We start from the raw sequence: 27756 nt of genomic DNA, 5'->3' as shown, positions 1-27756 counted from the left end.
GACAAAAGGAAAAGGTGGTCTTGCGTGCAGCACTGGGGAGCAGCTTAAGTGCAAGGAGTTCACATTTAGCTGAAGGCAGGTAGGAATCAGATCAAAAGTCTATTATAGCTTCATTTTGAGTAAAGAAAAATCACTGACAGCCATCTCTATTATTTTGTTTTAAAATTATATATTTGAAGGCTAATTTACTAATATTTTTTTTATATTAGTCTGTAATAAACATTTACAAAAGTTTTGTCATCCATAAGAATGGTAGTAAAAGACAAATGCTGTGGCTGAATTTCATAGAGATGAGGCAGTATTCCTGCTAACTTGAGTTTTACCTAAATAAAAGCTTCAGTGGTTGGAGAAATAGTCCACAAAATCATATCACGTTGGTTACCTTATTCCTGAACTCTAAATCTGCCATGAGCAGGCTTTAATCCATAGTTGAGCTCACCCACAATTTAGAGTTTCCTGAAATTAATTCCTGTTGGTTGTCCTTCCAGAGTGTATATAGGAGGAAGCAGAGGTAACTGTTCCTGCATTGTTCAGGATCTTGCTGAGTCACAGTGACAGTGTTCAATGGGCCTGTTCAGTCAAGCCTTGCAGTGGGAGGCTTAAGACTTCATTTTTTTGAGACAAAGGTTTGGAAAGGGGTGCAGTATTTCTCATCTTATTTTTCTAACGTGTATCAGCTCAGAACTATTTTAATTTGATTCATCTGAGGTTACGTAACTTTAGCTGAGGTGAATGCAATGAACAATAGGAATTGCATTTGGGATAGAAAAATGAAAATAATTCTTACTATGAATTATTGAAGGAGTTTTGAATTAATTTGTGTGCTTACACATCAAACCTAATTTATTTTCATTTCTAATTTCTTCTAGCTATCGAGTGTACTGTCTGCTTGGAGATGGAGAGTTATCTGAAGGCTCTGTTTGGGAGGCAATGGCCTTTGCTGGCTTTTACAAGCTTGATAATCTTGTTGCTATATTTGATATTAATCGTCTTGGACAAAGTGACCCTGCTCCTCTGCAGCATCACGTTGAAATCTACCAGAAACGCTGCGAGGCCTTTGGGTATGTGAGTGGGAGAAGCTCAGGATAATCTCTCATTTGAAAATGTGTGTTTTATTTGCTTCTCAGAATTGTTCAAATGAGTTTTCAGTTCTAAAGGATTCCATCAGCAAGGAAGATGGTCTTTAATAATGTCCAGTATTGTCGATTTTATGGCTGCAGCAGGAGTATTAAAAGTGGCAGAATTTGTTGGTTTTGAGGAAAAATAAGGACTGCTTGCACAGATAAATCTATTAGGGGTCTTAAAACTGTTTTTAACACATTAAATTCTGATTTTATAACTGTGACCCCATATCAAATCATAGCAAGTAGATCAGAAAAAAACCAGGATAGAAAGTAAGAGAATTCTTTGTGTATCAGCTTTCATTTAGTTTCATATTTCTATGTAGATGCAAAGTCCATGCTAAAAAATTGTCAGATACAATAGAAACCAAATTATGCCAGAGTGTTCTGGGGTTTTTTAATCAACATCTATTGTCAGTGTTCATCTTATTTCTAGATGTTTGATTTGCTCTTGTGATTAAAAATGGCCATTATGTCTGAAGAAATGTAGGATAACTTAGTTATCTGTGGGCTGTGAATTTTGCTCGTAGCTGTTGAACCCCCTATGACTCATTTTGCATTATAAAAAAGCAGCTGTGCTATTTTTTATGGTCTCAAATAAATGCTAGTTCGTGTTTCTGGCATACTTTGGGTCTCTTAAAAAGACACTGCACTGGAATTTAGTATTTGTTATTGTTATTGCTGACTACCAGAGAGTGTCACATGCTAAAACCCTTTAGAAACAGTTGATCTGTTTGTGTTCTTAGCTGGCATGCCATCATCGTGGATGGACACAGTGTGGAGGAGCTTTGCAAAGCCTTTGGCCAGGCCAAACATCAGCCAACAGCCATCATTGCAAAGACTTTTAAAGGCAAAGGCATATCAGGTAATAAAACAATTATTGCTTTGCATACACAGGTGGGTATGATGTGTACCTAGTGCTGCAGTAAAGGTACCTGCACATCTGAGCAACAGCCTGCATAAGGTCTTTCACCTTCTGCACCTCTCAGCAACATTAATGCTGAGAAAATTGGTTTGGTCCTATCAAGTGAGTCATGCTAGCTATGGAGTGTTCTATCCATGAGATGGAGCAAATGCACACTCAGTGTGTCAAGGGTTGCCGTGATTCCCTTTAGCCACAGCTTTTAGCAGCACTCAGTGATCTTGCCTTTCTGACCAGATAAATATTAATACAGCAGTAAATATCTTCATTCCTTTTCATTGAGTAAGCAAGCAAAGTTCATTATTTGCAGTTGACTGAGGGAAAAGTAGTGTATGAGCCAGAGAGGTGATTTGGCTGTTAGTTCCAGGTGCACAGATAAGAGTCATCAGAAGCTATTAAAATAAAGCTGTAAAACATCAGATCTTGTTTGAATTGGACACCTTGGTTAACTGTTGTTTCAAACTTAACTGAGCTTGTTTACATAGAACTAACTGTTGAAATTTCATGGGAAATGTTCACACTGATATACTGGTTGCTTCCTCCCACACTTTGGTCTGCTAGGTGGAAATTTACAAATAATTTCAGTAGAAGATGCTGGGATTTTGTCACAAGTTTGGAGTATATGTAATTTGATTGTGTAAAATTCCTATTTGTTTAAATATGTCTGTCTTAACGCAGTTCAATACTACTGTAATTGCTCAAGAAATTTTTTTCTTGGAAGACAATACTGGACTATAACACTCCACTGCACTTTTATCTGGGTGAAATCTGCAGCTAAAAACCTAAATTGTTTTTATACTTTTCTTACTTGTAATCTGATTTTAAATACACAGGTGTTGAAGATAAGGAAAGCTGGCATGGAAAGCCCCTTCCAAAAAATATGGCTGAGCAGGTCATTCAGGAAATAGATGACAGAATCCAAAACAAGAAAAAGCTTTCTCCAGCCCTTCCTGAAGAAGATGCACCTATAGTAAATATTAGAAGCATTAAGATGCCATCTCCACCAACTTACAAAGTGGGAGAAAAGGTATTCCCTTCTTTTTCACTGATGGTCACATATTTCAAAGTGTGAGACTGTTTAACTGAATGGCAGGAGATTTTCTATTATTCCTTGCCACAACTGCCACTACCCACCACTTCTCAATAGGCAGACACCTCTTTCTGTGGTGTGACATAGACAATCAACTTGCTGGGTATCAAAAGCATATATAAATATATTAAAATATGGAGATTCAAATCACTCTTCTTCATTTCATTATCAGGATTTTTAAACTACTTTATGGGCCTTTGAAATTGAAGAAACTCCTTGAGGTTCAGTGAATTTCCATGACTGGAAAGCAAGTTTTTAAACATTTCCTAGCAGGATTGGCAGGGACTTGCCAGTTTCAGCACCAATGTATTTTCTAATGCTTCATTGTGGGTTTGTTTACTCTTCTGTGTGTCACTGTTCTCATATGTACTTTTGATACTGCTATCATTTGAAAACAATCAAATAGGAACCAAAAAAAGCCTCTAGAAAGCAGCAAGTGACAGCAGCCCTGGTGTGTTTTCCTTTTGCAGTGGGCCACCCGCAAGGCTTACGGGGTTGCACTTGCTAAACTGGGCCACGCCAATGATCGAGTGATTGCTCTGGATGGTGACACAAAGAACTCCACCTTCTCAGAGCTCTTCAAGAAGGAACATCCCAATCGCTACATTGAGTGCTACATTGCTGAGCAGAACATGGTAACTGCTCCCTTGGGTTTACTGAAAGTTCAGTATGACCCTTCAGTGTGAGTCCCCTTAGAACAGGGGTCTAATACCTGCTTTTCAAATAAATGTGAGGTAATTGCAGCAAAAACCAATTTAGGAACCTAGTTCTAATTTCCATTTTGCTAAAGAAGGATTGTTTTAGTAAATACCAGTCCAAATAACAGAGGTAAATCCATTCCCTCTTACTAATGAAGATTTCTGTCTGCTGGAGATAGCAAGACCATGTCCGTTGGACTGAGAATGTAAGCCTTTGATCAAGGAGTGGAAAGAGGGGGATAAGTCTTAAAAATCTTTCAATGTCTGCTTTAAGCAGATAAAGAAAAGAAGCTGCCAGTAAGAGTGAGCAATAACAACTGGCAGTTGAAGCATAGAGCAGAAGAGATGCAGGAGAATAGATATTGGGAGGGTGAGTTACCTCTTTTCCTTTCTGGAAACACCAGCAATTAGAAGCAGGACTGAATAGAAATTTTTAATCTGCATTGAGAGCTTCTTGCTAAATTTTTAGGGCGAGAAGTCCCACAGATGATGTCCTGGAAACCACTGATAAATGAGGAATTCACTGTTCTTGTCCAATGTCCCTCTTTCAGGTGAGCATTGCAGTTGGCTGTGCCACTCGTGACAGGACCATTGCTTTTGCCAGCACTTTTGCCACCTTCTTCACGCGGGCGTTCGACCAGATCCGCATGGCTGCCATCTCCGACAGCAACATCAACCTCTGCGGCTCCCACTGCGGGGTGTCCATCGGTAAGGGCGCCTGGCCTCCTGCTGCACTCCCCAACACTCACTCATAAGTGGCACTCAATGGATCCTGCTCTGTTGAGACAAGCTCTGCTATAGCTGGGGTGGTGTAACAGTGGCAGCAGTGATAGGGAGAAGTTGTATTTGCAAATCCACTTTTGTTGTATTTAGAAAGAATGTTTTTCCTCTTTGGCCTGATGAAAATTAGGACTTTTCCCCACAGGCTTCTCCACTGTACAAGTAAAGACTGATAAAAAGGGATTGGGCTGAAACTGAGGAGTTTAGGTTCCATTTCATTTTTGCAGTTGAGGTCTTCTGTGGAGAGAACAGTCATGTGCTTACTGTACCTTTGTTTCCAGTCTCTCAAATGAGAAATTAATTATACTGTTCTTGCACAGATGCTCTTGTCCATCAGTCTCAAAAACACTTTAGAGATCACACATTTGAAATAACTACTTTAACTTATCAACTTATTTACTACTGAAATTGTTAATATGGTGATTTTAAAAATCCAAAACCTCTTACATACTGATGAAACAGTAACTTTGAAGCTGTTATATAATTCAGAAAAGTGAATCATAAAAATTTTTGGGTTGGAAGGGATCTTAAAGGTCATCTCCTTCCAACATATCCCACTAGACCAGGTTGCTCAAAGTCAGGCAGGACTTACCTTTGGCTGTCTTGAATCACCTGCCTCTCCCCGTGTGCCTTAGTGCAGCTTCTAGGAGGATCTGTTCCAGGATCTTCCCAAGCACAGAGTGGTAGTTGGTAGTTCCCAGGATTCTCTCTTTTCCCTTCTTTAACACTGGGTGCAGTGTTTCCCTTTTTCCAGTCACTGTGGACTCCACCTGGTACTGCTGTGACTTTTCATGGGGAGTGTATTGGCAGCTACATTAGACAATCCCCTCGGGATTCTGGGATGCATCTGGTCGGCTCCCATGGACTCCTGTATGTTGAGATTCCTCAGGAGGTCATGAGCCTGATCTGTGTCTGGTTCTTGTTCCTGGACACCAAGTACCACCCACACACTCCCTGTCCCTGCAGGAGGACTGGGAGGAGAATAGAAAAAAAATTGTGAGTTAAGGACAGTTTAATAAATGAAACAAAGTACTACTACTAATAATAATTGTAATTATTAAAATAAACCCGAAAAACAAGCACAATACAATTTCTCATTACCCACTGACCAATGCCCAGCCTGTCACAGAGCTGTGATCAGTCCCTTCCAGCCAACTGCCCCCACAGTTTTTATGCTGAGCATGGCATTCTGTGGTATGGAATGTCCCTGTGGCCAGCTTGGGTCAGCTGTCTGGGCCATGGTCCCTCCCAGCTTTTTGTCCATCTCCTCACTGGCAGAGCATGAGGACACTGAAAAGTCCTTGATTTAGGATAACACCACATAGCTAAACCAAAACATTGGTGTGTTAACAACAGCATTCTTACCCTAAATCCAAAACACACCCCTGTACCAGCTAAGAAAAGAATGAACTATCCCAGCCAAACCCAGGATATCTTACAGCAAAAGGAACTTTGCTTGCCCAGGCCCTGCCCTGCAGTCCATCCACCTGAGAGGTGTGGAGAAAGGGTTAGCCAGTGGAGGCCAAGGCAGCAGAGCCAGCACAGCTCAGACCAACTGGCTGAGGGCCCTCACCAGCAGAACCTTCCCTGGTCTTGGCTTCCCACTGTAACTGTTTGAAACACGTCAGATCATATTGAGGTTGGCTTTGGTTTGAAGGAGGAAGAGAGTTTTTATTTTTTTTATCTGAAATGCATAGACATGACCCATGAAAACAGGAACAGACTTGCATACCAAAAAGAAAGAAATACAAGTAGACATTCATGCTTGAAAAACTAGTAGGTGTTTCTTAGGAAAGCAAAGGAGCTGACAGGGGTAGTAAATTAAGGCTCTCTGCATACATCAGTTTTTCAGTTGATTTAATAGTTTTGGCTGGCAGTAAGGTTTGGAGGAGAGTTGGGCTGGTTTTTTTTCTTTTTCGTTTAAAACAAAATAATTAATTTGATCTGTAATATTGGTAAAGATCAAAAGATGCTTCATAAACACATGTAATCTTATCCCAAACCTCAAATTTAACTTGCAGCACTATAGTTCTCTGGAGCAGAGACTGTATCTAGTGTTTATCAGATTATGGCTTCTGTATGTAATTAAGGGAGGGATTCTATTACAAGCCTCTCACTAAAATCTGTCCTTCCACCTTCAGACTTTTAGCAAGCAGGGTGTTGGTGCTAAAGCCAATTAGGTTTGGTCTTTGCTAATTTAAGAAGATAAAACTCCTTTGGGTTACTGGAATTGTCTCCTAGAAATACACTTCCAAGTTTCAATTTTCAGCATATGAAATGTTCTGCTAGAATCTGTGACTGTGAAGTGCAGAGTTGGATTCATAAAATTGTTCAAGGTACAAATCTTATTCAAGCCTCAACTTGATTTTCAAAAAAGAATTTCAACCCAAAGTTTTGCAATTTATATAAAGAGTTATATGATGTTAATGTAAGTTTTGCTACTTACATGAAGAGTTACAAAGTTTTTCAAAAAATCCTTTAGCAGTTAAAAAATTCAATTTTAAATGAAAGGGTATGAATGAAACATACTTCCTATTAGAACTTGGGGCCTGCATGGATTCAGAGTCCCATCTGGATCTGTGGTGAAAATTGAAGTTCTATATATGCAGTCCTAGATAGACCTGGACTTCTGCTGCACTGAAATTTGAACCCATTACATTTATGAGAAATAGCTATCACAATGACCTTCTGAACTTGTACTATGTTCACTCCTAGACCAATAGTTGCTGATGGACTGAAACATTAAATAAGTTTTAAGGTCATAAGAGAATAATAGAAAAAATTGGTATTTTTCAAACTGAACATATAGAAAAAGAAATCATAATGCAAATGTGTCAGAAATACAAGTATCAATTGTTTAGACTGTTTTATATCCTGGACATTTGCTATTGTTGATATTAAACACTCCTTTTATTAAGCTATAAATGTAAGTTTTGTACCTGTAAGTTGCTTTAAATGTTGGTGGTATTGACACCACCATAGCCAAAGCAGGATAAGTATGAGTAACTTTTTACCTTGGATAAGATTCAGATTCAGGATATTAAAATTATCACCTGATAATTTTATTTTTCATAATTTCCTTTTCCTTCTATGTCTTCATTGTGTGGGTGTATTTTAGGAAAGGAAAATGCCCACTGGATCCCTCTCATTGAGAGTACACACATTTAGAAAACTGGGATCTTGAGAGGGCCTTTTCATGTCTTGATTGAAATCTAAAACACTTCCTCTTCCTGGTCTGTACTTACTTTATTAGTAATGTGCAGTGGCAGAGTTCAATGATTGATCTCTTTAACGTGTTTAAAGTTCTTCAGAATTTTGTGCTGCTCTTAGGAGAATATTCTCCTCCTTCCTCGTGAACTCGTCCTTCTTGAACAACAGGTAGAGGGTGCATGTGGGAAGGCTCTTTGCCCTGCTGCTGCAGGCTGTGACACGAGTGGATCCAGAGCTCTGTGCATGGTTGGTTTGGAGCAGTGCCATTCCCAGAGCTCCCTTACATAAGGCCACGGGGGTGGGGGGTGTTGTGGTGGTTGTTTCTTTAACCATGGAACATCATGGCACCCAGCACGTGTCCTGGCTAATGATTCTTCTCCATAGATCTGCAGTTTGTGCCACGAGGCACTCGACTCGTTAAATTAACAACACAGATGCTCTATTGCTCCTTAAAAGACTTCTTTACAGTATTAGAAAATACATACATACCCTTCATTTAATTTTGAAATCAGCCTAAGAATTTGAGAGTAGTTGTACCAAGTGCACTCTCCATTTCTGATGGGACACATACAATTCTCCTTTTACATTTCTAGCAGTTTAAATCTGGAGGAACTCTTATTGACAAGTATAAATTTTGCCTCAGCACATGTAAATCTGAAGATGTTCAGATAACTTGTGTCCCTCTTTCTGTATTTGTACCCTTCCTATTTGGTTGTATTCCTTTTGTTTTGTTTTATTGCTGTACTTTATTTCCTATTTTTTCTTTTTAATCCCAGTTCTCTTTCTTTTTAGTCTCTTTCTATCCTTATTTACTGTTTAGATGGTTCCAAGTTTAAGGAGAAGATGATTCTTTTCTCAAGCAGGTAGACTTGCATGTCGTGTGTGTGCCTGATTTTACCCTTTTCTCATTTTTTGCCTGGTTTACATTGAACCTCACTTCTGTATTGAGTGATTGTCTAAAATGTGCACTTGCTCTTTTGTAACCCTGCTTGAATTCTTTCAGGTGAGGATGGACCATCTCAGATGGGACTGGAGGATCTGTGCATGTTCCGGGCTATTCCCAACTCCACTGTGTTTTACCCCAGTGATGCTGTAGCCACTGAAAAAGCAGTGGAAATAGCTGCCAACACCAAGGTTTGCATCACAGTACTTCAGAGCCAGAGAATACTTCTGTCTTTTGTACTACTCTTATTGCTTCTGGCATGTTTCTTGCATGTCTCTACCCACGTAAATTTTTCCCCGAGGCTCCAGCAGGGCAGTGGGATGTTTTCTCTTCAAGGAAAGGTTGCAGACATTCTGTCCAGGCTAGTGCAGAGTGAACAGTCTGGAATGCTGTGGGCCAGATTTGGGGGGATGTAAATAATTACACGAGTGCAGTTTGAATCTATATTGAATTAGAATAAGTGTAACTCCCTTAGATCTTTAGCAAACCTAAAAGTGCTCTCCTGGTACCTTACCTCTGGGGTCAAACTTGAAACAGGATATTGAAAGATAAATTTCTGTACTGAAGATTTTGATCATCTCTGTGATCAGTATTTTCCTTGGCTGCCATAGAAGTTTTTCTTGAGAAAGGAGCAAATTATCTGAAAGATTTTGCTACTACAGGTTTTCAGTGAAGTGTGGAAATGTGGTGTTTAACAAATGTGATGAGTGGTTTGTGGGAAAAAAGATGGGAGATGGGGAAAGGAGTGGGAAGAAGAGATTAAAGTATGAGTTTGCTGCTGCTTCTGGAACTTTAACTGACAGAAAGCCTTTTTCCTTGCTTTCAACCCAGCATTCTTCTCTAATTTAAAATTGGCAGAGTATAAGTTGTGCATATATGGTCTAATTAATTCAAGTGGCATTCTCCATTTCCACAAGAGAACAAAAGAGAAATAAGTATCTTGGAATCAGAAAGGAAATTCTAAGTTATCAGTGTGCTTTAAGAGGAGGTGAGGTGTTTTGTACTGTTTGAAGCAACCAGCTGCCACAAAGCACTAATGGGAATTGGTGGGGCAGAGTTTACTTATAAGAACCAGAGGCAACATAGGGTGAATATCAGACAAATAGAAAAAGTCATTTTGCTGTATTTTTTTCATAGGATTTATTAATGACTCAACACTTTTCTGTTTTCCTAACTTCTAACATTTTTACCTTGGAAACAGGGCATTTGTTTCATCAGAACCAGTCGTCCTGAAAACCCTGTCATTTACAACAACAATGAGGACTTCCATATTGGACAGGCAAAGGTAAATACTGCACAGATAAATAGAATCAGAAAAAATATACAATGTTCCTTTTGTAAAAGCCCTTTTCCCTCTAAAGTATTGCAAAGATTTCATCTTTTCATTAAAATCTCTAGAAATGCTAAAAAAACCCCAGTAAGATTAAGTGTTAAAAACACATGGACATGTTTTCTTGCAGGTGATTTTGAAGAGTAAGGATGATCAAGTGACTGTGATTGGAGCAGGAGTCACTCTGCATGAAGCACTGACTGCAGCAGAGCAGCTGAGAAAAGGTGGGACTTTTTTCCTTTTTGTCATGCAACACGGAAAAAAAAAATCAATACCAGTCAGCCTAACTGCTCACCCTTTGTACTGGTAAACATTAATTACACTGTTCAGACAACTAGTCAGGCACCTGTTAGCTGATAGAGTGCAACACGGCATGCAGCTTCCAGTCTTCCCTAGTGGAGGTTTTAGTTGGCATTAGTAGCCATGAAAATTGCCAACAGACCACATCCAGGTCTCCTTAGAACTGCTGATCTGTGATAATGCCCATAGGGGCAGAGGCTTGGGGCCACTGTGTGAGAAGCAGGAGTGGCACCTGGTCTGGTTGGGCCAAGTACAGCACAATTGGCTGCAAACAGACTAGGGCCAGGTACCAAAGCACAGCTTGTCACCTGTGTGTGCCCATGGGCACCTGGCCCTGGGCTGGGCTCACTGCTGACCTAGGTTCCTTTGAATGCAGCAGCTCTGAACTGGCATGGGAGGGGCACAAATCTGTGGCAGTGTTCGAGTCACTGCCATCTCACAGCAATGGTAATCCTTCAATGAAATACGAGAAAGAAACCATCAAAAACCCATCTGTGAGTCAGGGGCCTCTGCCCAGGAAGAGATTACAAACAGCAGGAGATAATACAGTAATGCTGCTTGTGGCTTATGGGGAGCTTTGTGTGCAGCATCTGGGTGGACTGATACTTTGTAGTGACCTTGAGTCACCAGGCTTAGGACATTTTGAAAGTTGTATGTTCAGAACCATTGTTGTTTTTCTACATTTACTATGCTTTGCAATGCTCTGTTGATCTTGAAGTCTGAGTAATCACCACTGGAGAGATAATCCCATAGTGCAGAGGCAGAGTCTAATACTCAAAATGTATTGGCCACTAAAGAGCCTTCAGTCACAAAACTGACAATAGGGCCTCTTCGTGTGTAGGAGTCAGCCCAGTATTCAGCCAGCCAGGATTAGAGACAACCTCCCATAATTGCTATTCTTTATAAACAATTGCCATTTGTCTGCAGCTTTAATGAGCCATTTGGGCCTGCCTTATGAGGGCAGGGCAGATCTGGGTCTGGTGCCAACCAACTTTAAGAGTGCCTAGTAGGGCTGGACAGCTCAGATAGGCACACCTGAGAGGTGGCAGTCTACAGTGAAGAAAGAATTCAGAATGCCTACACACCAAACACCTAAGTGGAAATTGCACTTAGCTTGACAATAAAGGTAAAATAAAGGTCTGGGGAAAAAATTGCAATTGACAATCTGAGTAGGAGGATTTTCTGGTAACTGGATTCTGTCTTACCTGGGGAAAGCCAGTTAGATGACTGTTTTGCTGATGGGTGCTCCTGGTAACCTTGAGTCGCTCATCCAAGCCTCCTCCATCATATCTGTGAATAAATGGATATCACTGTTGCACAAGGTGCATGGAGGAAGAATATTTATAAAAATTTGGGTTGGCTGGGTTCTGTGGTAGATGAGCCGTAGGTACAGGTACTTGGCAGTTCATATGGGCAGTTTTATAATGGTCCAGGAGATCACAGCCATTGCCTGTACCACTGGCATTGGCTTGCATGTTGAAATTAATTGTTGTAAATAATTTTCATTTATGCAGAAAAAATCTACATCCGTGTGATTGATCCCTTCACTATAAAGCCCCTGGATAAGAAGACAATACTTGAAAGTGCAAGAGCAACCAAGGGCAGAATCATCACTGTTGAGGACCACTACCATGAAGGTGAGCAGGGTCTGGGAGGTCACAGTCCTCAGAGGCTGGAAGCTCCCAGCTTCTGACCTGACAGAGGAGTATGGGACCTGATGCTGTCATCCCATTAAAGCAAAAGAGAGATTTCAGCCTTTTTTTGGTGCTGCTAGGATTACAAAGTGATACTGAGTGTTGAAAGGTTGTAAAGGGTAAGGGGTAATCAGGGCTGTCTTTCTGATTAAGTCTGGATTCATTTCTGCCCAGTGCAATTGTAAATTCCTGCTGTGCTGCAGGGGTTCTGCTCAGAGTTTTCTCTGAAAAGCTGTACAGCAGCTGCTCTGCAGGTGTGAAATTGCAAGAGAAACCATTGCTGTGAAGGTTTATTCATGTGTCCAAAAGCTTGGCTCCAGGTTGTTTGAAATCACATGGTATGGGCAGTTTCCACGGTTCTTCCACAGTTATTCTGGGATAAATTTCTCCCTTTTCCTTCTCCACCATCATAAATATCTACTAACAGAAATTAGTAGGTATAGTTATGGGAATATTATCTTAATTTAAGGTGAGCATCACTCTTGCCAGGTACCTGAAGTGAGTTGGTTCTACTGTAAGTGCTGGATACACCATGCTTTTGTCCCAGACTATGGATGGTGATAGATCACTGAACCTCATCATTTTCTAGCTTAGTATTCAGCTCTGGACAGGTTTGCAAGAGGGCAGAGTCTCAACTGTGAGGTGCTGGCACGGTCCTCTGTGGTGCAGGCAGGGCAGGTGTCTGTGCATCAGAGCCCTGAGTGCATGACAGGCCCCCTCGCACTGATCTCACCAGCTGCAGCCACAGAGGTGCCTCTGGCTGCAGGCTCAGTTTAAATACCACCATGCCTGGAGCTGTGGGCAGCCCTGTGATCTTGGATACACTCTGGCTGAAGGGTAGCACTAAGGTGCCTCTTCTACCAGGTCTCACACCACATGCTTTTGACACAAGCCCAGTTTTCTTCTTCCCTAGTACTTCTGTGTCTCTCCTGCCTCCCTGCAATTCCTGTTGTGTCCTTTGTCCCCGTGACTGATAGTGAGTCAGAGCTGAGCTCTGAGCAAAGGTTGTGAATACATTACATAACCAGAGAGGTGCCCAGCAGCACGTACAGGCACTGCAAAAAGATGGAGCTCTGAAGTGCTTCTGAGATGGGTTGGAATTTCAATATGTTAAGTACACTTATAAATGCTCTTCAGTCAAAGTGTATTTTTAAATGTGGTTCCTGGTGGCTGGTGCCAAGGTGGTGAGAGCTTGCTGACAGTCCTGTGCCCTTGAGAGGCAGGTGTATCCTGCTGCTGATGGCTGAGTACTTATGAAATGGCAGCCTGCTTGTCCTCAGGATGCCTTTGATTCAGGAGAGGGTTTTGATTTCACAGTTGGCCCACTCAGACGTGTGCTGGTGTGTCCCTGAGGCTGGGAAGGGAGGCTGTGAGTTGCCAGCCCCTTTGCTCAGACACACAGGGCGTGGGTGCTGCTGCTGGGGCGCTCCATCAGCGCCGTGTCTGCCTCTCTCCACAGGTGGCATTGGCGAGGCCGTGTGCGCCGCTGTGGTGGGCGAGCCCGGCGTCACCGTCACTCGCCTGGCCGTGTCCCACGTGCCCCGCAGCGGGAAGCCAGCTGAGCTGCTGAGGATGTTTGGCATTGACAAGGATGCCATCATGCAGGCGGTGAGGGCAGCTGTCTCCAAATCCAGGAACGCCGAGTAGTGCGAAGCATCTCGTGCTGTGTAACGGAAGAGCTGCGTTCAGAGAGGTTAAGGCAGGCAAAGGTGCTTTATGTAGAGAGTTCTAATAAAAATACCAGCTTAAAAAATCTTCTGGGGTTTAATCTCTTCTTTTCTCTGGGGTTTGGTGTTGTGGGGTAATACCTGCATGTTCAGAGTCCTTCCTCACTGTGTTGCCCCCAGACATTTAAAACTAAAGGCAAGGAGGGAGTAGCCAGTGTGCTGGGTGGTGCTGAAGTGGAATGAGATGCTCCAGGTCCTGGGGAACCAACAGGAAGGTGAGGCCCAGCCCTGGGCTCAGGTAGAACACACTGAATGGTAATGCAGGCAGCACAAGCAAAGAAAGTTGAAACTCTTCACAGGAACTTGTAGTTTTGAGTGTTTGGCTGATGCCGCAGTAAGGGTGATGCTGAAAAGGACTAAAGGATCAGGAAGAAGAGCAGGAAATTTCCAGGATGCAGCTCGATGTGTAAGTTGCTCTCTCTCTTTTTTTGAGGACTGACTTTTCTCATGGGACCTGCTCTAAGTGGCTGAACTGTTCATCTTGCATGGTGAGATGCACTTGGTGACTTTTAAAATGTTTTGCTCTTTTTAAATGTTTTGCTTATTTTACCCTTAAGCAGTTTCTGTTAAAATTAAAAATTTATGTTTACTGCAGAATACCAGATTTAAAACATTAAGTATTGAAACATGGTTTTCATCCTGACTTCTCCACAAACTGCCTTTCAGAAAGACATTAGACAGCAGAGGACACTGAAAAAGCCCTTTTCAGCAGAGCAGGGTGACTGCGTCATTCTCAGTTCACCCAAAAGCCATTTGCCATCAGCATGGATGCAGTGGTCTGAGTAAGACTATTTGCAGACTAACACAAAATATACAGTAGTTTGGGGTGGTGGAGTATTTCTACATAGACATGTAAATGAGAATATAAATACTATGAAATGCCTTGTATTCATCCTTGCACAGTTTTTGCCCTTGAGGTATTGGGTGGCAGCTGTGTGCTGTATTGGTGCAGGCCTGAGTGTGTTGGTGTTTCTGGCAGTGCAGCTGGAACTGCAGGCAGGAGTGACTGACACTGGTGCTTCAAATAACATACAACAAAAAGCAACCCTTCTATTTTTCTGAGCAAAGCTTGAAATTGTTCCTGTTAAACTCTGAGCTGTTTGGGTTTACAGCTTTCAGATTTACATTTCCTTAAAAGTCCACGGTTAAGGCTTTTTCTGTTCAACTGGTTGCTTTTATCATTCTGTGGGTATGAAGACCTTACATTTTCATTAAAAATTTAAAGATACCCCCTTTTGTTGCAGTCTTCCTATGATTGCAGTAGCCCTACATTCTTAGAACGTGTAACACATCCTATAAAATGAAAGGAATGTCAAAGTTCCGTGTTGATTTTACTCAAAGAAAGAAAAAGGTTGGGAGATGAGTCAAATCAAGCACTTTGTTTTTCCCCTGAGAAAAGATGAAATCTATTGTTGTTAATAATCTCATTACTGCAGCACTCTGTCAGTGCCTGTAACATCTCCCCAGCTCTCCTGGGGTGAAACCACTGCCCACCCCCTGCTCCGAGTTCTGCCACAGTCAATTCATCAGCCCCAGTGCTGGCACTGCTGGGGCTCAGCTGGGAGAGCAGTGCTGGCCTCTGCCTGCTCTGGGCAGCACCCGGGGGAGGAGGAGGCCAAAATTCCTACAGAAACAGCCAGAGCCTAAGCCAGAACCAGCACAGGACATTGGTCTGTTGATTTTGGTACACCACAGGCAGACTGGTGTGATTTATTAGGAATGAGAGATGCAGCACCACATGGCTGCCTGGGGGAGGGGAGGTGAATGTGTTTATATTTAAATGGAATTGAACACAAAGCTACAGCTTCATTGTTTTCTAAGCTCTGCTGAGCCCCAAACCATTTCAGACTCCAGAGTAGGGCCCCATACCCCAGTTTCAGGTTTATTTTGGAGGGAAAGGAGTGATGTTTTTCAGAGGCTTCACATTTCAGTATTTCACATTGGCCATTTGGTTCTTAGCTTCACCTCATAAAGCAGTTCCTTTAGTACTGGAAATTTGGACAGCCAGGTTTGGGGAATTATGAAATACTCCTCCTAGGCAGCTTTCCTCAAGCCTGTGGGATGAAGAAAAAAGCTGTCAGGACTGCTGGGTTCAGATTGTGCTATATCCATGCAGCTTTTCAGTATTCTTTGTGTTTTGTGTCCATAAACATGGATAAACATGAACCAGGAGTCTGAAGGCCCAACAAGTGAATCCCCCTCCCCCCCCGAGTTTTTATTTAAGCTACTGAATTCTTATGCAGACACTGCCAGTACCCCATATGGGGTAGAGCATTAAAAATGTGAAAATGTTCTGCCACAGGGAAAGAGTCAAGACTAATTAATTTTCAAACCCAAGCAGTTGTAATGAACTCTAGTAAAATATTCTTCTTTTTTTTAAGGAAGTAAGATTGGAAATTGTCATTTAAATGAGTTTGTCTTATTTCTTGACCAAACCAAGGTCCAGGAAAGAAAGATGCTGTCAGTAAAAAATGCAATGTTACCTCTTGGCCTGAATCTGTCAATCAGAGGAACAAAGCTGTCAAGGACACTCCGAATTCGGTACACTGAGTATGAAAACAAATATACAAGATAAGCAGCATAAAACATAAAGATATAGAAAAATGGCAAAAGTTAAACACTGATACTTGTTTAAACAAGCACATCTGCAATATCATTAATAAAAATTATCAGGCTGAGTCATGAAAGAACTATCCACAACCTTCCACTATGTAGAGAAGAGCCACAACTTGTGGTTGGGGAGCCATAACTTGCTGCTGGTGGCAGCTCTCCTATACCATCCCTAGGGATTGCCAAAATGCCCAGGTTTTAATATTTGCAGTAGCTGCTGCCATGCACATTCTGCCCTGAGCTCGTCCTCAGTCCCAGGGGAGTGCATGGCAGCCAGGATGCACAGCATCTTATCCAGTGGATCTGGGGAGACAGGCCTTGCTGCTAAAATTACACGTTGTCATGGCAACACAGCATTCGGCCATTGCTGCAGAAAGAGGTGACTCAGGGTCTTGTGATCACTGAGAAGGAAAAATGAGTCAACCTCTCCCTCCAGTAGCATTAAGGCTGCTTGTCTGCACCCCCCCATAATTGGGAGATGTTGGGAGTTAAGTGGTGAGTTATGAATTCTTGATCCCAATGGGTTTATGGGCCTGTGGCAACTGTGTGACCTTGTCCTTAGTGTAGGGACACTTACCTAGACCAAAGTATATCCCAGTGGTTTCCAGGGAAGCAAAGGTGATTAAACCAATCCCAAGAGAAATAGTCCAATCTAAGGCAACAAAATAAATGTTAGTTTTGTTCATTTCTCTACAGTGCAACAATATATCCTTCTAATGAATCTTGCCTTACCTTTGTGGTAGTAGTAGCAAACTAGTAAAGCTCCAATTGCAAAGCAAAGAATGACAAAATGAAAGAATTCATCTGAAATTGAGAGGGAAGATTAGGTCACAACTGCAGCCATTGAACCCAAATAGGTACAGAGTATCACTCAAGGAATGAAATCAATTTCTCAGGCACCAGGCTCAATGTTACAAGAAGCCTCTATGATTTTCATCATGAAACCTTGATGCACTTGAACAAAGCACTCATGTTGGAAAAATAAAGGGTTTTTTGAACCAGTGTTCTTATTCTTGGACTAAGGTTCAACAGGTTTGCCATCAGTTTGATTTAATTTATCAATTACCATCCTTCCGGATGCCCATCCACCGTACTGTCCACTGAGGGGGGTGAGTGCTCTCCTTCTCATATGCTACAAAAAAGAGAAGACTTTTATTGCCATGGAACTGTGAAATTAAGGAGTTAATTTCCCTTTTTATATCTGAAATAGATTGTCAGAGCAGAATATATGTAAAACTGTTTGTTGGTCTGTGAGCCTTTCAGAAAGATCAAATCAGCAATTCTAAAATCACTCCAAAGAGCATGGTTTTAAAAATGAATTTTAAAAAGTATAACCAGATGGCTGCATTAACAATACTGAATTGTTTTTAAGTACTCTGGGTCTTTTCTGCCCTTTCTGGGACAAGCCACAGTCTCATAATGACAGTGGGGGAGTAAAACCATAGTACAGGGAGCTTCAGTTTGATTCCTGGGTACTTTGTACAACCATAACCACAGTAGAATGATCCCCTTCCTTACTGAGGGTGTGAGAACCATCCCTCTATTGACACCTGACATCAAGTACTTCTGCACCTCCCAAAATAAGACCTGATGCTGAAATGAATCTCCTACAGCTACACTGGCATAGAGAAAAAACAATGTAAGAACAAATTAGGTATTTTAGAGGTTTAAACACAGAGTAGTTTGCTCTTTGTCATGAGCAGAGTTGCCAAATTCTCCTTTTTCTCCGTGTTGCCAGAAAGAGCTGAGTATTTTACCATCTGTCCAACAACAGGTTCAAAGCAGCAGCTTTTTCCTTTTCTCCTTGGTGGTGGTTTGAGCAGCCCCAGAGGCAGCTGCTGCACCCAAGCCTCTGGGAGTTGATTCAGCACAAGTTTCAGATGCTGATTTCCCCTACACCAGGCAACCCCTGCCTGGCAGTGAACTTTCTCTAAAGATGGAACAGGTGAGTACTGGAAGGCTCCTTTACATGAGCTGCAGACTTTTGCTGTGGTGCTTTTGAACCACAAAGCAAATAAACCTTGCCAAGGAATTCTATTCTGGGTCACCTGATACAGACATCCCATTTTTGCCTCTCTGAGCAGTCTGCATTGAACACATTCTGGTTTGGGAGCAAACTCAGTTATTTTCATATTAATAACATAGCATTACATTATTCTGACTCACAGATACAACTCTGTGCAGTTGTATGAATGATCTATAGATAAAGAATCTAGCAGAACATCAAGTGTCTGTTCTGCATTACTCTACTCCCTAAATGCAACAGTCCCACTGTAACTTGGCATCATGGAATGACTTGCACAGTATTTCTTCTGTTAAAGCATTCCATGTTATGTTATTACCTGTTTTCAATCTTCTAATTTTTGATTAGACAATCTCTAAGGCATGAAGGAGCTGGGATTGCCCTCACCACTAAGCAAAACTCAGTCCTGAAAGAAAATTCGCAGGATAAACTTCTGTTTGCATGTTTGTACTCACCATCTGCATGTGAATCTTCTCTTCTGGAAATCTCTGAAAAGTAATATAGTTTTATTACTTCTGATGGAAAAAATACAAATATAGAGCTTCCCACCATACTCAGCACCAAAAAGCACAGTGAGTCATCACCTAACTGCAATAAAAGTGGGGTGAGTGGTAGAGAGGCCAGACCAAATGGAAAAGTACCATTACCCTTTCTGCACCTGGCAGTGTAGGGAGAACATGGCACTGCAATGAATCCCTCTGCCCTGGTGTTCCTTGGGCATAGGTAACTCAAAAACCTCCCCAAAGGATTATGCTGCAATTTATAACTTTTCCACTGCACAGAACAGAAATGGAGCAGATTCTCTCCAAAGGTTGCTCCCCTGGGCTGTTTGTCTCTCCTAACTCATCCTGTGGCCTTGCCTGGGCACAGGAGGGATGAGCTCAGGCAATTAAGCCACTGGCAATTTCCTGCTTTGGGCTTTTTACAAACATTCTGGGGCTGTGCAGCACTGTCTGGTGAGAGGAAGTCTGCCTTCAGACTGCCTGTCTGTGCAAGCCTCTTGGCTGGCACTGTTGCTCTGTTGCCTGACATCTGTCTTTCACCTGGCACCTCCTGCTGGGAATGCTGTGAGCTAAGGCAGGAATGCATTTGGAGCCAAGCATCATTGCTTGCAGAAACCAGGTTCCAGATCTCTCCAGCCTTGCACCCCTGCTCAGCAACAGATAGAGGACTTCAGGGAATGCTAAAAACTGCCTCTATCTTTTTTTGGATAAGACTGAACAGTTGCCCAACAGAACTGCTGGGTTTTCCCTTAAAGAATGACTGCTATGATCTGATTTGTGAGAACCTGGCAGGCCTACAAAAATGGGTTAATCAGTCAGAACACCTTGTACAAATCACTCTCTGTTGGGCAGTCACTACCACAGCCTTGCAATAGAATGTCTGCACCATGCCCAGGTCCAACATTAGGCTAACTGGAAACCAAGAGATTTCCAGCCTGAGAGTAACTTTTAATGTCTCTGCAGGTCATAAAGAAGACACTGCAGTTACAGTTATTCCAGCAGGATGAGGTGACCTGGGAACTCTTACCTGAATCTCTGTAGGGAACCACCTCTGCTGGTATTCCTAAAATATGACAGAGATAAGGTAGGTGAATACCTGCAGTGTCTGGTGCCAGTGCCAGCCCATCAGCTCCCTGAATTCAGTGTGGGTGTGTAATAAGGAAGAGACCAACTTTAACTCCTTAAAGAGGGTGGCTCTGCTGGGGATTATACAGTCAAAAAAGTGGGCAGTGATTCAATTCTCAATGCCCCCCTCTCATATTCCTAATGCCCATTTAAATGAGCTGCTCTTACATTTAGGCTGAGCTCAGTTTAAGACATTAATCAAAATATTAATGCTTTACATTTTTACATCTATAGTTCTATAGGTATTTCTGTGTATTGACACAGTACATTTTCTTCATCTGCATAGTACTTATTTTCCATTTTTCCTTTGGTAGGAAAGGAAAAGCCTCAGGAACAAGTGGCCCTTGCTGATGATCTCCAGTCAGTGCTGTCAGGGGCTGACTGCAGCCTCTTTAAGTAGTGACTCTGACAGATGTTTTCAGAACCTTCTGGTTGCATTTCAGTGGCAGCTGTGCAGACTCAGGCAGCAGGACTCCTCCAACAACAGCAGATTTTGCTGCTTTTCTGGTTCAACTCTGAGCACAGGGCATGGCTAAGTGTCAGCATTAGTTGAGCTTCATCTTGTAGGAAATGTCTTTCCTACAGTCAAATTCTGACTTGTCTTTCTTTTACATCTACACATTAATATACCTTTGCTCAACAGACAAATCAAAGAGTGCAAAAAATAATCCTTTGTTGGTTTATATTGGTTGCCTTCAGTAAAAGCCAATACTGTTGTCACTTTGTCCTACCTCCAAGTAACTGGCCTTCAGTCTTCTGTCTTCCTAAATCTTCCTCATCACTGTCTGGATAAGAGAAAGAGTTTGTTCATCAGAAAGTGTTCGTTCATCAGTGTTTGTACATCAGAAACAACAACACTGTAGTTATTTGCTCATAATAACAATATGAAGGTAAAAAATCAAGGCTTTGAAATGCAAGGATCACTATTGGCTGCTTTTGCCCCACAGCTCCTTTCAGAGCTGGCTGAATAGGTGGAACTCAGCAAAATCTGAAGTTGGATTATCTTGTATAAAGGGCTGTAGAGAGATGTTAGGATCTTTTATTTGGTGAAGGAATCTTGCAGCAGATTTCTATGTTTCTGAAACAAACTTGCACAAGACTGTGTGGCTGCCACTATTTTGCTGATCATGAATCAGGTACTGATGATTATCTACATTCTCTCTTTTGCACAATTTCTTACTTTATTCAGAGATCTACAGAATTGCCACATCTCCTATGTCAGCCCTTAGAAACATGCAGACAGACTCAGCTATGTATCAGGGAAAATAAAATAAATTCTCTTTACCTTGTATATCTTCATCCATGGACTCATTGGTTGAGTTTTCAGACTTTTTGTCCTCTTCTGAATATACAAAATTCCTTTCCAGTCTCTTCAGGAGTTTCATTTTTTCATCTTTTTTTTTTAAATAAAGAGATAAAAAAGCATTATCAGTGACTAAATTTTCTATTTTACAATTACAGGTCTCATGATGCTTTATTAAAAGTTGCCTGACAGGAAATCAGACCCTTTGTCTAATTTCAGGGAGGTTTTTTTTGCACATAAATAGTAGTGCAAAGCATCAATTGAAAACATCATACACACTACAGTTTAGACTTTCTTAAATGGTTGTGGTAGACATCTAAACTTTCATATTCTGGTGTTTAATTATTCATAATGTTACCCCTGTGTACATTCCCACTCCCTGAAGCAGCAGCAGCTGAAGGTTGTTTCAGCAGGAGAGGAGTGGCTGGCCCTGCCCTGGCTGCTCCAGCCAGGGCTCCCTGTGCAGATGCCGTGGCTCCAGCTCCCTCTCGTGGCACAGCCCTGTCAGCCAGGCCACACCAGCACCAGCTGGCCCTGGCTCCTGTGGCCAGGGGTGACTGAACAGCTTCACACCCAGCTCGGGGCTCTCAGCACCTCATCAGGAGGTGCAGGATTTGGGCACAGGCAGGTACATGGGATTCCTTCTCCTCCAGCTCCTCGAGGCTGCTCACAGCCCAAGGGTCTTGTTACCAACATTTCTGCTCTGAGAGGTGACCAAAGCTGAGCTGTGCTCCCAGCTGGGAGGTCTCTCTCCTTCAGGAACATGTTTAATCAAGGCAGAAGCAGGAACAGGATGTCCTTGAGGGTCTCCAGTTAAATTTAGGGTCCTCTTAAATGAGTGTTCCTCTGTCATCTATTAAAGACCATTAATTACTATGGTGCCTGTGAAATTGCCCTTAGTTTCTTACTGTACAACCAGGCAAATAAGTCTCTTTTATTTTGTTGCCAGGTATAGCACTCTGTGTGCCATCTCCTGTCCATTCCTTTTAGTTTTACATGTGCTGCTAGGGAATTCTTTGTAAAAATATTTTCACTGGCTCATCTCTGGTTTCTTACCACTGTGAGTGCTCTGAGGGGCCCTGGCTGGCTGGAAACTGTCCATGCAAAAAAGTCAGGCAAAACTTTCTCAAGTCAGAGAAACTTTTTAGAAGCATCATCCCAGGACATGCTCTCTCCCTAAACTCAGTGGATGTTTTTCCTCCAAAAGAAGCCAAGTCTAACTGCAGTAAAATACTAATTTTGGCTCCCAAGGCTCCTAACTGCCTTTCCTGAGCAGTACTTCCAGACAGTTCAGTTGTTCACTAATAATCACTTCCAAACATATAACAGAGTGTTCAAGCTGCTGTCAAGTACCACTGGCCCTGTAGTAATTTGCTGACAGGAAGACAGGTAGGACTCACCCTTTCCCTTGGAGCTGGGCAGCTGCCTGTACCCAGATGGGTTGGAAGTCTTCAGTAAAAGGTAAAGAAGAGCCATTGCCCTGACTCCTTTCTCCTCTATGGCTTTCAGGCAGGCAGCACAGCCTTCAGGGAGGACATCACAGCTGTTAAGGAGCTGAAAAGAAGGTAAGCAAATATCAAACGGTCTTTCCAATAAAACACAGCCTGTAGAAACACATGCTGGTGAGCAAATGAGTGTATCTCACTCTGTGGGAAATGGAACCCCCTGCTCCTACAATAAAAGGGGAAATTGGGGACAAAGAGTAATGTCAAAAATGGGAAGAGAATGGAAACTCCATTTAGTGACTGGAGCAGAGCCATTAACTAGGAAAAACAGCATGGTGAGCAATAGTGAACTATTCAGAGAGCTGGAGAAATACAGCCATAGGGTCTGAAAATGACCATGCAATTGCTGCAATATCTTACAGAAAAATGTCACTAACAATGATCCTGCTTAGAACACAGTGAGCTGAACTGATCCTGAGGAATTTATACAGAGACAGTTATTTCTGCACATGGAGAGCAGTGGAGTAAAAAACAGTGACCTGAACCTCATTTATCTAAGTGCCCTGTTACACCTCTTAATATATTTCAGCCTATCAGATAGTGGGACTGTATGTTCTCTCTCCCCAGAGTATAGTGGAAAAGTACAACAACAAGGATAAGTGTTTCTTTGGTAACTTACATTGTTCTTTTCTTCAGTATTCAGGATAGGTGGGTCAGTAGTGGCCAAGCATTTTACAAGTGATTCCCAGAAGGACTGGTTCATTTTCTCATGATTCTCCAAGTACTTGGCATCAGCAGCAAATACTCTCTGAAAAATGTCTGTAAGGAAAACAAACCTGTCACTGTGCAGGAGTAGAGAGGGGTTGCACAGCAGTGTTCTTGTGGTGCTCAGTACAGGTGTGGAGACAGACACCAGACTTTAACACACTGCCCAATACCAGGAAATACACAGGAAAGAGAGTGGTGCTGTACTGTATAAAGCATATCAGTCTGTCACAAAACAGTGGACAAATATCAAGAGTCCATACAAATGACTGATGTCTCTGTGATGCTGTTGTCTCAGTTAGAGAACCATGGTAAGTGTTCCAGAAGCATCCTAGTTATTTAACAGGTGCTTATTCTGCCCATCCTGTTTTACAGACAGGCATAAAGACCCCAAGGACTAGATATCAAGGTACTGAGATTGCTCATCAGGCTTTTAATGCACAGCAAAGTCTCCTTAGTGGATCTAAATCTGCATGTGCACAAAGCCTAACAGGAGCCTGTGGAAAAGCTGGGAATTGACTGCAGGTCTCTTTTACAAGCAAGGACATGGACAGGGTGTGTTTTCAGAGGAAAGTTTTCATTGACTCATGGCCACCCTGGCAAACACTGCTGTGCAGTGTGCATGAGCCAAAGCTCTGATCTTTGTGTGCTTCCCTCACCTTGCTGTTCTTCAGTAAGATCTGGGATTGGGACATCCAAATTCTCCATTGCTGTGCCTGTCTGAAAGGGGAGAAAAAGTGCATTTAGAATCAGGTCACTGACCTTCCTGATTTTCTGTCTTTGATTTTCTGCAAACCCAGTGTCTTTCTCTGGGCCTTTCAGTTTTGAAATCACTTCTCTGTTTCACATCATGACTCACTTACCCTCCTGGTCCCAACTCTTGACTCCTCCAAGTGAGCCCTACTGGGTTTTGGTTATTAGGAAAGAACAAAAGTCTGATCATCATGAGTAAAACAAAAAGAAGTCAGACTTGATCATTCACATTGTTGTTTTGTAAAGCTACCAAGGTGTCTAATTAAAAATTTACCACAGAAGTGAGTAACCTAATAGGCCAGGTTCCATTCCTGAAACAGAACATTATCCTGTACCTTGGACATTCTAATACTTAAAATGTATCAGCCAGGAAAAATAGCACAGATAGTTCCTAGGAAAGTCCAACAAGACTTTGAATTCTTGTCTCACAGAAGACTCTGATGCTTCAACATCTGTTCTTCCCAAGTTGTCATGAAAAGGAAATTTCCAATAACTTTAGCTTTATGAATTACAAATTTTTAAATTAATCCCAGATTATTTGGGTATTTGACACAGAAACAAATGTTCTGACATCCCCAAAATTCAGCATTTCCTTTTGTTTATCAAAACAGAAGTTTTGGGCTGAGGCTGGAATATTCTGATGGTGCACATTTTGTGGTGGCTGTGGCTCTGAACTGTTGCCTCTGCCCAGCATGGTCCAGGCATTCTGCATCTCCCCTCGTGCAACATTGCAATTAACCCACAGTTGTACTGAGAGATGCAAAAGGAGATTTTTGGGAAGCCTGAAGCACAGTTTCCACTATGCAGGATGCAATAGGAAAACAGTGAGGTGTCAGTTCTCAGATAAAGGAAATAGGACACAAACAGACTTCAAAAGGACCCAAACAGACTTCAAAACTCTTCCAGGAAAATTACATAACCACTTTCAAAGGCTCAGCTCAGAAAACCTGGCTTACCTGCCTCCAAAGTGTATTGTAAGAAAACAATATTTTAACAACATTCTGAAATTATTTCCAGGGATGAATCTATGCAAAAGACCCACAGATCTTCCCCTTTCCCTGACTTACATCCAGCCTTTGCTGCTGTAGCTGTGGCAGCAGCCCTGTGGGAGCTGTGAGCACCCGATAGGGAATGAAGGAAATGCATCTGTCCCCTCTGTGGGTAAGAACCAGCTGAAGTGGAAATGTAGGAACCCAGCACACCACACCCTGGACAGACTTGTTCTTGGCCACTCCATCAAGAATGTCAGTTCACAGGCACTTATATATCTGCAGCTATGGTTTTCTGCCTTTTTCAGTCTCTTGCCTTCCTATTTGCTCAATTTAGACCTTGTAACAGTAGCTTGTTTAAGCTAAATCCTTTAGGCCTCTCTCTGGACTGCACAGCCAAAATACCAGAGGTAAAGGAATAAAAGTACTTTAAATATAAACATTTTACTCCAACTGAATGCAAAAAATAGTTTATAAGTATCCTGGTATTTTACTGTTGAGTGAAACTCAGGAGGTTTATCTTTGGGGTTCCTAATACCTAGTGAAGGCCACTTCCAGTGGCACTTTAAGGCAGGTCCCCTGCTGTTCCCCTGACAGGAACCTGTCAGAGCAGCTGCCCTATCCCAGCTTTGCATCATCCCAAAGTGAGCAGATGGGCACTACCTGCCCTGCCCTGCCCTGCCATGCACACAGAAGAGCAGAGTCAACACTGAAGGCAGGGCTGACACTGTCAACGTCATCTTCATCTGCTGTCAGACTGATTTACTTCAAAAGTGCTCATTTGTTAGCCCAAATGAGCACACTGCTCAGCTGTTCCAGCAACAGAAACACAGTTGCCTAATGCACTTTTGCATCCCACTGTGGTAAGGCCTGGATGCCACAAGAGGATCCAGGAGCAACCAGCATCTGCTCCCATCTCCCTTTCTGTGCCTCCAGCACAGCTCAGCCCAGTCAGTCACCAAGATTTACATTAACCAAGGAGGCTGGGAACCTAATTTGTCTTAGACTATGCACAATTAATTCCCCTGTGGCTCTTCTGGAAAGAAAATCAGATCTAAACAAAGGATAAGTATAGGTGCTTAATTATTGTATGTTTTAAAAGTGACTTAGTTGATTATACCTCATAATGAGAGAAGGATGATGATATACAGGCATTTCAGCCTGCCCATGAGCTCACTGGGGAATGACATGAACAACAGACTACACCTTGCTTTCCTCACAGTAAATCAGAATTTAATGCAGTGAGGTCTTTTTAACGTTAGAATAAAATTTGTGTGCAGAGTCAGATTTAGAAAGTGAGGTTAACAACTTCCATACACAATACACAAGGTTTTGCTTAGCTGATAAAATATATCTGAGGGAAATTACTCAATGGGATAACAAAAAAAGAGATGCAAATAAAATAAAATAAGGCTGTTTCAACTTCAAGATAAAATTAGACAATCTCAAATCTTTTCCCTTTGACATTACTTTTACCTTTCATTTTAAGTTAAATGCTGATGCCTTAACTTGCTAAATTTTATTTTAAATATAAAGTCCCTCAATGCCCTTCTCTCAAACCAAACCAAACCAACTTCTTAAAGCACACCTGCAAGTCTTAGGTTGGTCCTAGCAGTTGGTTCCACAGGAAGATGTCCTGGCAGGCCGTGGCTGAGGTGAAAGCTGAGTTTCTTCCTGGGAGACAACAAAAACTGATCCACAGCAGCTCAGTCTGAAACCCTTCCTGCTCCAGTCTCATCTGGCTGTGGCAATAATTGTGCTACCCTTCCTGTTGTCAAATGCAGCTGAAATGTGACACAGAAGTAGCAAAACTCAGACTTCCCACTCTCCTTGAACACAGGCGTGTAGAGAGACCCAGCAAATGCAAGGGCAGCTCCCAGGCTCGCTCTGGCAGCCCATGGGGATGAGCACGGAGCAGGCACAGCACATCCACTCCTTGCAGCTCCAGCATTTCCTTCCTCCCCTGGTCTCACAGCAAGCCCAGACACAGTGGCTGCGCTGCTGCCAGCCCCACACCTGTAAACCCCGCGGGGTTTGCTGCCCGTGTTCCAGCTCTGCCTTAGCACTGACGTGCAGCGTTTGAAATTACCTGGTTTGGGTTTCCTTTCACGCCGCGTGCCTCTCTGTGGTCGCTGCAACGCTCTGAAGGAAGAGTATTAACTTGTCAGAAGCCAGAAATGTTTACACTTGTAGTCTGAGTAAAACTAAGGCAAACGAATCTTTCTCTCTGCATAACGCGTTGGGCTTGCCGTGAGGATCTTATTTAAAAGATGGGGAAGTTGAGTCAAGAAGAGATTATGGGGAAGTCCTGTAATCCCCACAGCACCACAACCCTTTTCCTGCACAGCAGCTTGATGCCTCAAACAGCAGCCAACAACCAGCAGTGTGGCAAGAGCCAGCGGGCAGCCCCCGGACACGCTGAGCC

General features: G+C 42.4%; 2 protein-coding genes across 8 annotated transcripts in view; one reads left to right on the top strand and one right to left on the bottom strand.

Moving 5' to 3' along the window:
• Positions 1-13849, top strand: part of TKT (transketolase) — a 21967-nt gene extending 8118 nt beyond the window's left edge. Inside the window, exons 5-14 of the mRNA XM_079316848.1 lie at positions 870-1061; positions 1868-1986; positions 2877-3070; positions 3604-3768; positions 4383-4539; positions 8825-8955; positions 9966-10049; positions 10225-10318; positions 11909-12031; positions 13548-13849. Of these exons, the coding sequence (XP_079172974.1) occupies positions 870-1061; positions 1868-1986; positions 2877-3070; positions 3604-3768; positions 4383-4539; positions 8825-8955; positions 9966-10049; positions 10225-10318; positions 11909-12031; positions 13548-13735 (1447 nt within the window). The 3' untranslated portion in view covers positions 13736-13849. The remainder of the gene's footprint in view (positions 1-869; positions 1062-1867; positions 1987-2876; positions 3071-3603; positions 3769-4382; positions 4540-8824; positions 8956-9965; positions 10050-10224; positions 10319-11908; positions 12032-13547) is intronic.
• On the bottom strand, positions 4717-27756 carry TMEM40 (transmembrane protein 40). 7 transcript variants are annotated; one of them, XR_013775709.1, is made up of 16 exons: positions 26920-27756; positions 24249-24309; positions 23504-23643; positions 22780-22933; positions 21362-21469; positions 20808-20861; positions 19979-20014; positions 18904-18936; positions 17492-17557; positions 17158-17229; positions 17003-17077; positions 16299-16361; positions 15781-15869; positions 11600-11684; positions 9279-9404; positions 4717-5582 (listed from the first exon to the last, which is right to left on the bottom strand). XR_013775709.1 is itself a non-coding variant. In XM_079316868.1 (13 exons), exons 2-13 carry the CDS (start codon positions 24295-24297, stop codon positions 15850-15852), a joined length of 870 nt encoding a protein of 289 aa, XP_079172994.1. In that variant the 5' UTR covers positions 24298-24309; positions 25410-25589; the 3' UTR covers positions 14616-15849. The 7 variants fall into 7 exon arrangements, 3 of the variants coding, with proteins under 3 accessions (XP_079172994.1, XP_079172992.1, XP_079172993.1); XR_013775710.1 differs by lacking the exon at positions 9279-9404 and having other exon boundaries at positions 4717-4848; positions 5204-5582; XR_013775711.1 differs by lacking the exon at positions 9279-9404 and having other exon boundaries at positions 4735-4845; positions 5204-5582.

This window comes from Erithacus rubecula (genome assembly GCF_903797595.1).
Source record: "Erithacus rubecula genome assembly, chromosome: 13".
NCBI lineage: Eukaryota > Metazoa > Chordata > Aves > Passeriformes > Muscicapidae > Erithacus > Erithacus rubecula.
The sequence above is the reverse complement of the archived record's forward strand: the minus strand, read 5'-3'. Positions and strand labels throughout refer to the sequence as shown.